The 10,191-nt window shown below is 35.1% G+C and overlaps 1 protein-coding gene across 1 annotated transcript in view; it reads right to left on the bottom strand.

Moving 5' to 3' along the window:
- Positions 1-5,263: 5,263 nt before the first annotated feature.
- Positions 5,264-10,191, bottom strand: part of LOC148945748 (uncharacterized) — a 50,092-nt gene continuing 45,164 nt past the window's right edge. Inside the window, exon 4 of the mRNA XM_089097508.1 lies at positions 5,264-5,499. Within this exon, the coding sequence (XP_088953634.1) occupies positions 5,264-5,499 (236 nt within the window). The remainder of the gene's footprint in view (positions 5,500-10,191) is intronic.

Raw genomic sequence — 10,191 nt, 5'->3', positions numbered from 1 at the left:
AGTTGAAAAAACTTGTTTTTTTATTTAATTTAGGACACAACTGAATGGCTGATTCCGGATAAATAGGACAGATGACTGATAAATAAGATTAGTAACTTAAGGAAATAGTGTTTGGTGTCCTTAGTTTTCCAGAATTGGATTGAAGAATTGTATTTAAACCTATAAATTATAATTATGGTCCAGTAGATATAAAAGAAAATTGATCTAAAGAAACTTGTTTTTTTATTTAATTTAGGACACAACTGAATGACTGATTCCGGATAAATAGGACAGATGACTGATAAATAAGATTAGTAACTTAAGGAAATAATATTTAGTGACCTTAGTTTTCCAGAATTGGATTGAAGAATTGTATTTAAACCTATAAATTATAATTATGGTCCAGTAGATATAAAAGAAAATTGATCTAAAGAATAGGAGAGCTAAAGTACGGTGTATTTTGGTTTGGAGTAAATCAAAAAGAAAATAGGAGTCACAATAGTACTATCAATGCAAAGATTTTTTAGTTATTACGACTCTTAGAGTTACCACGTAGGAACTCTTAGCAACCCCATTTCACGATTTATAGTCATTTTTGCTATATTACGAATAATATTGTTAATAATAATAAAAAAAATGATTTTGTGACTGCGCTTTCTACTTTACCAGCAACCGCTAAATGATAAACAATGCTGTTTTTAAAATTTAAAATACAATTTACTTGAATTTTTCTTTAATTTAAAATTGTTTCCCTTCTTTTTACAAATAAACTTTAGTGATAATACTATCATAGAATCTCCATGTGAAAAATGTTTCGAATAATTAGGTATTAATATTTTTTACGGGTGGGGATAGGGGATAGTCCTTGCGGCTTTCTTAAATGCATGCTAAATAAATGTAATTTTTGGTCATGGTGAAACAGAGTCCATGGCTTGTTTTTTACCAACCGTGTTAATGCATAAACATCCCTTATTAACAGAATTGATTGCTCTTAGTTTTAAGAATTCTAAGGATCATCAGGATTGTTAAATCTGACGTGTGGTACCTCTGAACAGTCATATTTCGTAATTTTATCCTTACATTTAATATATTCCAGATAATCTTTTCCTTGTCTTTTATTGCAACTTAACAATTTTTATTGCGATTACATTTACCTTCAAAACAATTTTGATGCGCATTTTAAGAATGCCATGGATAATTGAGACATTGTTAAAGCTGCCATATGGTATATCTTAGCCACCATATTTTCCGATTTCACATTCATGTTTTGCTATATTACAAATAATATTTAATTGCATGAATTAGCGCTTTCTACTTATATCAGAAGCCACTAGATGATAAACAATGATGTTTTTAAATTTTTAAATGAAATCTATTTAGGTTTTAAGATGATTGTTTTTTAAAACTTTTTCCCCTTATTTTTACAAATAAGCTTTTGTGGTAATACTATTGTAAATTTCGAGCTTTCACAGTAAGCACTAAAACATACAAGTGAATTAGTTTTATATATGATAATGTTATATATAATACGCCATTTTATGTTATAGATTCAGCTTGCTTGAAACTGAATGAGGAAACCAAAATTAAGTCTTCAGCCCTTAATTTTTTACGACTGACATCTTTCTTTTACGAAGTATTCAAACTTCTCTATTCTAGATCAGGCTATTCTCTTTTTAGCATCTGTTAATAAGAAGTTTCTAATGTTCTCTTTATCTTTGGTTGCATTATCAATATAGACTCTGATTGAGGATGTGCAAACAGAGAAAACAACCAAGAAGCCACATCTCTTATCATCGTTAAATGAAAAATAAAAAAACAGATTATGTTCTGGTCTTGAGAAGGCATAAGGGTTTTTATTCCCACTCATGGTAGTTTTTGCTCGTTTTGAGTTTGAATCGGTTACTTATTGTAAATTCTCTTCTTTTTGAGTTTCATTTATTTATTGACGGTGATTTACAGTAGTTTACAGTAGGAATTTACAGTAGGAAACACTTTTTGAAATTAATATTAAAAACGAGTCTGTAACTATAATTTAATAAGTAAAGATAATTGATCGAAAAATTCCCTGCTGTTGAGGTTGAACCTAAGATTTCCTTGTCACTAGCTAAAACTACCATCTCTAGATAAATGGGCACAATGGGAAGACGTCATAACATCTAACAGTTAGGAGCACTAACGTAAGGGCATCGACACAATCCGTCATAACATCGACAAAAAAATCCCTCAGAATCCCTAACCGTCATAACATCTAAGATTTTAAAAATTTAGTGTTTTGGGTTTAGAGGGGAAAAGGTGCCTAGGTTAGGCTATGTATTTAATATACTCTATGCTTTACCTGGCGGTTAGTCGAAATGGTAACACCCCGGGCACATCTAGCAGAAATTTCGCTTGCTATAAAAGTGCAGGTTTCTTCATTTAGGGATTAAACATAGGGAATCATGTTTAAGGGGATAGCTTGTTACAGTTTTTTGGAATGGAAGTTTATTATGGTTGTTTTTTATTGGTTTTAATGTTGGACCTTGTTGTTATTTTGTTGTGTGTTTTTTTTTCTTGGCTTGCAATATTTAAAGTTGTGTTTTGTTCCTCGAGCTTTGTTTTCTGACTGTATTTTGTGTTTCTATGGCCAGCAGGCTTTTTGCAATAAATCTGATCTATCTAATCTGTACTAAATAAAAAACAAGTTTTTTCAACTGAAAGTTAAGGGTAACATTAAAACTTAAAACAAATATAAATTATTATGTTTAGGAGGGAGGTTGTCCCCTCCTTAAAACCTCGCTCTTCACGCTAATATTGCATTTTACTGAAAAATCCTTTAAATTCCTTTGACGAACCGTACACACATAACAAGTTTTGATTCAGTTCAACACTCCCTTCAAAATTCTTTGAAAGGGTCACCTGAATGCCCTATGTATTTTTGGAAATTAATAATAATCTTTATGCAAAGTCAATAACATATGCTATATGTAATGGTAGCAGTAGTAGGAGTGGTAGATTCAGTAGTAATAGTAGCATGGAAATATTACCTTTTTGGTCAATTGGTCATCTTCCTTATCATTTCCTGAAATTTCCAAATAAATGTACTCAGTCATTCCTGAGTTAAACCCTTTTGACAATCCGTACACACATAACGTGTATTGATTTAGTACAATATTCCCTTCAATATTATCTGAAAGGCTCACCTGAATTAACATTGGGTCTTTGGAAAGTAATAATAATCCTCATAGAAAGTCGATAAAATATGCTATATGTAAATAATGAAAGAATTGCCTAACATACAGCCCTTGCCCTTAGGGCAGGGATTAATTTACAACCTTTGACTATTTTGAACAAGATGGCCATCTCAAAATTTCGATCAGATACGTTAGCGGAAAAGAAGATGTCTGGGAGGAGTAATTTATTCCCCCCCCCCCCATCACTTTTGACATTTAAAAGGGAAATAGAACTTTCAATTTCCAATTTAAAGAGCCTCCTCTAAAGTTAAAAAAACACTCTTCCATAAGAACCTTACGTAACCTCGGGGTACAAGTTACAATCCTTGCCCCCAGGTTCTGAGGGATTGTTTCAACCCGAAGGGTTTGTTATATGATCTTAAAACCATTTGAACAAAAGGGCTATCTCAAAATTCCCGTTAGATACATTTGGGGAAAAGAGGACGTTAGCGGAGGGGGGCTAGTATCCCTCCGGTCACTCTGACTCTTAAATACTACTACTACTACTACTACTAACAACTCATCGCAGCACCAAGCCGCCTGAGGCCAACACAGCTACGCACACTCCTCCTCCACCCCAATCTATTCAAAGCCTCCCTTTTTACACCCGCCCACGAAGCTCCCATTTCCTTTAAATCTTTCTTTATGACGTCCTCCCACCCCAGACGGGGACGACCTGCTTTCCGTTTAGCCCTAGATGGTTGGCCGAAAAGAACAATCTTCGGCAATCTGTCATCCTTCATCTGCACAACATGCCCTAACCACCTCAACCTTTCTTTCATTATAGACCTAGAAAGCGGTATTGAACCACATTTTTCGTATAGCCTATTGTTTGAAATACGGTCAGTCAGCCGGGTACCCAGAACAATCCTTAAGCAATTTCTCTGGAAAACATCTAGCAAATCATTAAAACTTAAAAAGAACAGAAATTATTTTGTATTTGAAAGGGGCTGTCCCCTCCTCAACGCCTCGCTCTTTACACTAAAGTTTTTTATTGTTTTAAAAAACAAAGTTTTGAGACAGAGTCAAACTTTAGCGTAAAGAGCGAGGCGTTGAGGAGGGGACATCTTCTTTCATTTATGGAATAATTTCTGTTCGTTTTAAGTTTTAATGTCGCTCCTTACTTTCAGTTAAAAAAACTTGTTAGTTTTTGAACGTTTTTGAATTAATGCAGCTTTGATTTTGGCTCACCGTACATGAACAATTAAAACGAAATTCGCATATTAATTTTCCTTTTTTTGGTTAATTGGCTTTCTCGAAATTTTGTTCTGACGTAACTTACCAATTAACTTACGTAACCAATTTCTATATTCGAATGTTTTTATTACGTATATTAGGGAGTTCGCTCCCTACGCTCTTTACGCTAAAGTTCGAATTTTGTTCGAATCACAAACCCCAGAATCACAAAGGCCAGTTAATTAGAATAGATAGCTCTTTTGAAAGTACTTAAAAAAAATTTAGCGTAAAGAGCGAGGTATTGACTAGGGGGCGAGCCCCCTCATAATAATTTTTGTTTGTTTTAAGTTTTAATATTGCTCCTTGCTTTCAGTTCAAAAACACTTGTTTTCTTATTTAATTTCTGATCGTTTTTTAAATAATGCTGGGAAATCTGGCTCCCCTTCATAGAAATGTCCGTTCCCCCAAACGAATAGCAGGTACAACCGACAGTTGCAAGCCGTGGAATCCTAACATGGATCCTAGCATGATATTTGCATTGTCCGAAGCAAAGGCAACAATGATTTTCAGTGGTATTTTTTCTTAATTTACTGAATTCATCTGCAATTAACCTCTTCAACCCTTTAGCTGTTGCATCAGAAAAAATCGAAATTGAAAAAAACTGCTTGACTGGTTTCTGTCTGTTGATTCATCAATTATGATCAAGATCTTGGTCACTTTCAATCCTACGACTAAATCGTATTCCCGTGCTTTCAGTTACTTGAGAAACTTGAATTTGTCCTTGCCGAGGCGATAAGGTGAACGAAAGGTTTGTCTCTTTCTTTTTTTCTGACTGCTTAATTTACTTTTTAACTTCCACTGCAACTAGTGTCCTCATCCATGTGTCTTCCTTTGAAAGTTCATGGCAGTTTTTTACCTGGACGAGCCTTAAACGATGCATCTGACTCTTCAAAAAAGTTTGTATCATTAACACTGCTAATGTCGAAATTACTTTCTTGTCCAGCATTTTCTTCAGTATCTGATTTAACTTCATCACAACTTAGGTTTCTTGACTGTCCTGTTATTACCAAACAGATGGAGATATAACGTTTGTACCAGAACTCTTTACAACAGAAGCATCCTGCATCACAAACATCTGAAGAAATGTCGCATTTACAGATTTTTTAACAGAATAAGCTACCTCTGTTACTTCTTCAACAGCCTCACTTGGAGAATTCTCACCATGCTGTTCATGCAAATTTGTGCTTTCATTAGGAACAATAAAGGCAGTGGCGGATCTAGGGGAGGGACGTGGCGGGGGGGGACGCCCCCCTAACGTAGTCAAAAGTAGTGTAATTTACTTACTTAACTCAAGTTTGCGTTAATTAAACTTGTTCCTAACGCAAGTTTATCGGATCAACCTATTTTGCGCCCCCCCCTAAAGAAAATTCTGGATCCGCCCTTGAATAAAGGGGACTGGGATAGAATGCTTTAGCCGCGTTTTCAGGCTCAGCGGGTTCGAACACGGGTTGTTCTCGTCTAGTTTCAAGTTTTTCGTCTAGTTTTGTCTAGTTTCAGCGGGTTCGAAGCTTCAACCCCGTGTTTGATACACTAGATGCTTTGATGCACAACGCTTAATGCACTAGACGAGAACAACCCGTGTTCGAACCTGCTGATCCGTGAACAACCCGTCTTTAAACACGGGTTGTTCGCGTCTAGTGCATCAAGCGTTGTGCAGCAGTGCATCTAGTGTATCAAACACGGGGTTGAAGCTTCGAACCCGTTGAAACTAGAAAAAACTAGACGAAAAACTAGAAACTTGAAACTAAGCTAGAACAACCCGTGTTCGAACCCGCTGAGCCTGAAAACACGGCTTTTACTAGATTTTGGAAGTTTTCTCTTAACCTGACTAATTCTTTGTTTAGAAGCAGGGTATTTTTATAATTTCCTGAGCTTCAATTAACTTCCCATCCACTCTACGCTCAACAAGTATTTTAGATTTAGGGTTTGGAACAAGTATTCCTATTTTCAATCGGAAGTCTGGATCTTGTAAATGCATCGAGGACTGTGAAACCAACTTCTTTTAAACCAGATTCCTCTGAATTTCATGAAAAATAATACAGTAATGATCTTAAATTGAGAGCTAGAAAACACCTCTCTGGGGCATGATTAAGGGTCTGAGTTAGTTCCTGAAAGTTTGACTCTCCTAGTGCAACTATTTCCCAAGATAGTCAAGAGCCCCTCAGCTGGGATTATACCTCATCCAGAGTATAGCCCATCTCTGCCTATTATAGTAGTTGAAGACTAGAAATATGTTTATAACCTACCTACTCAGACGTTAGGATGTGAATATAGGCTAAAATCGAAATAATATAATATATTATCTGCAGCTGCAACAAACTTAAAAGCGAACCGCGTGTCATAGATCCTGCAACTATTCTTTATTATAGTTTCCTTAAATTTTCTTCTTTGTTAATATAGATAGCAGGCACGGTTTATGGTCATCTCCTCTGATTGGCTATTTGGATATGCAATAAATTCGCCATGCACGGACAATCAAGTCTGTTGAATAGTCTTTTCATCAGAATTTGCCTCACTATGTTCAAAAGTAGGAACACAATCATAGTAAAATCACTAAATTTTATTATGAAACAACCAAATTTTAGGTCCGAAACATCACCAGATCACCAAAAAATCACCAAACAAAAAAATCACCATATTTGGTGATAAATCACCAACGGTGGCAACCCTGTCTATAACTGGTTTTCTATTAATTCAAACATTAACGCAGTTTATAAATTTTTATCCAACAGAGTTCTACAAAGGTTTTTTTTGTAACTAATTTTCTCTTTTTTATCTTAGAAATTAATTTGAAAATTGTATTTGTTTATGCTGTATGGTGCAAATATATTTTTATTGACATTTTTTACAGTACAGTTCAAAAATCATCAATTAACAGGGAATTTTTCAATTTATTGCTTTAAATTTTGGACATTTGAAATAGTTCAGAATGCCTCTTTTTCGATAAGCCGATGCGAATAGGAGAGTAGTTGATGATCAGAGATCTCTTTATTAAGTAAGAAAATAAAACGGTGTCACAGGAATTTGAAACATCTCGGAATTATATGAAAGCATTGTTAAATTACTTTGAACTAGTGCAAACCGTACAAAAAGACTATTAGAAGACATTAGAAGACAAATCACGGATGCGTGCTTGTTTGTTCTTTTCCCAGGGGTGATAGCATTGAAATAATGATCATAGAAAATCGGGAGAGGGTGCATTCGAACGGAAATTAGAATTCAAGTGCCATTTTTAAGTGACCAAAAAGATTGGAGGAAAACTGTTCCACGCCCATTTTTCCCCAAAAATATCAGATCAAAATTCTGAGATAGCCACTTTGCTTAGTATAGTTGATAAATCAAATAACTATGTCTTTAGGGTTGAAATTACCCCCTCAAAGTTCGTGATGAGAGGCCTGTAAGTTATGAAATTTTCCCATTACTTACGTATAGTATCTGTAATTGGGACGTATACAGACATTTTTCAGGAGGGGAGAGGGGTGTGCTTGGGGTGGATTTCTACAAGAAGAATCTTCCTTGGGGGGGGGGAGGAGGGAATTTCTGTGAGGTGAATTTTTCCAGGGGAAATGTTACACTGAGGGGATTTGACAGAATTACTGTACGAACTTCTTTTTAATTGTCGTGCATTCTCTTTGCCAAATTTTATATGTGCTGATGTTCCGGGGGAATTATCCGGGGATTATTTTCCGCATGTTTTGGTTTCCGGGAATAGAATACTAAGGAGAATTTTTCAGACAGAATCGTCCGCAGGTAATTTTAGGAGGGGGGGGGGGAGGGAGTCAGCAAGGATGGAACTGTCTGGAAGGAATTTGACGGGGAGGGATGCACTTAACATTGGATGAAATTTCCACTGAGGATTTTTCCATGAGCGGGGGGCGTGTATTTCATGAAGGGTGGGCGAGATATATCGGTATTATTTAAAAAGCTATAGGAAATTAAATAAAAAAACAAGTTTTTTTTGCTGAAAGTTAGGAGCAACATTAAAACAAAACGAACAGAAATTATTCTATATATAAAAGATTGCCCCTCCTCAATACCTTGCTCTTTACGTTAAAGTTTAACTGTTTGTTGCAATTTCTTAAGAAAGGCTACTGAAACACTGGGGCCACTTAATTAAAAGAGGAAGCTTTTTTGAAAGTGCTAACAGATTAGGCAGACAGATCAAGGTATTCAGGAGGGGAGAATCCTTTATATACGGAATAAATCTGCCAACATTAATATACAGTTTCGTTTTAATTTTTCATGTACCGTGAGTCAAATTCAAAACTACATTATTTGAAAAACGTTCAGAAATTAGATTAAAAACAATTTTTTGTTTAACTGAAAGTAAGGAGCTACATTAAAACTTAAAATGCACAGAAATGATTCCTTATGTGAAATAGGCTGTCCCCTCATCAACAACTCGCTCTTTACGCAAAAATTTGACTCTTTGTCACTATTCTACTCTTTAAAACAATAAAAAACTTTAGCGGAAACAGCGAAGTGTTGAGGAGAGGACAGTCACTTTTATATACGGAATAATTTCTGCTCGTTTTAATGTCGTTCCTTACTTTCAGTTAAAAAAACTTATTTATTTTATATTTTATTCAGTTAAAGATTACATTTTTCCTTTGCAGCAGGAAACAATTTCGAAATATGCTGTCCATTAATTGAATGAGGTAAGCGTATCTGTCTCCGTTGAAATGCTTTGCCGACTGGAAGAATAAGGATAATTATTATTATGTTTATTCCTTCCTATTCGTCCTATGCCAAGAAACTGCCTGCGACAAGAATCTAAGAAACCGTGATTTAGGCAATCAAACAGTTTGTGAGTAGTAAGTCATATAAAGGTTAAAAACTTACATTCAAACTTACGCCTGAGGCATAGATATGTGTGTAAGTTTTCAAGTAATTGGGTTACCAGTGTCATTTGTAAAGAGGTGCCATTTCTATAGAAGCTAAAGCAATTTGAAATATCATATGGACTTTGCTTGAAGCTATATACTTTGAGTGCGCGCCCCTACCAAACAGGTTTGGTATAATCTGTTTTGGTTCAAGTTTTTTCCGACACAATTAAATGAATTTCTATTTCATGATATACAAGTTTTTTTTTAGGTTAAATCCGTGTTGGAAAAACCGGTGTATCTTTTTAGTTTTCTTTACAATTCATATTAGTAAGAGACTTGAATTCAAAGAGAATAGTTTTTATTTGCAAGGATATTAGTAGAGGAAAAAAAAATTAGGGGTGCATTTACACTATTGGAGATTAATGATGGAGCTAACAACAGTGATGTAATTACTTCTTTAGTTTACGAGATTTGCGAATTTTTTTGCGAAGATGTATTAGCGTAAAGGTATTACCATGGTTAAGAATACCTCACGGGATAATTAAAGAATGGGATGCTTACATCAGATACTTAATAGATTTAACGCTTACAAGACACATTTCTAGAAGGTATTCAATAGCTTAATTGAAAAGTAACGATATAATGATATTGTGACTTGACATAGCTTAAGCTCACCGATGTGGTCTGTATAATAAATAAGTAATTTTTGAAAAGTATTTTCAATTTCAAAAGAAATAGCTGAAGTGTGTTGAGGGGGATGAGTTGCATGGGGGGTTGAGTTGCACGAGGGTTCAGTTAAAGGGGCTATAGTTACACGGGGGTTTCGGTTATACAGGGGTTCAGTTACAAAGGGGGGGGGGTTCAGTTGCACGGGGTTGAGTTAAATGAGGATTGAGTTCCACAAGAGTAATAGTTTTCTTTAAAATTCATGTTAGTAAGAG

Source organism: Artemia sp. Qi Xiang Cuo, chromosome 12 (assembly GCF_049724085.1).
Source record: "Artemia sp. Qi Xiang Cuo chromosome 12, ASM4972408v1, whole genome shotgun sequence".
NCBI lineage: Eukaryota > Metazoa > Arthropoda > Branchiopoda > Anostraca > Artemiidae > Artemia > Artemia sp. Qi Xiang Cuo.
Note: the sequence above shows the minus strand (reverse complement) of the source record. Positions and strands in the feature narration are given on the sequence as shown.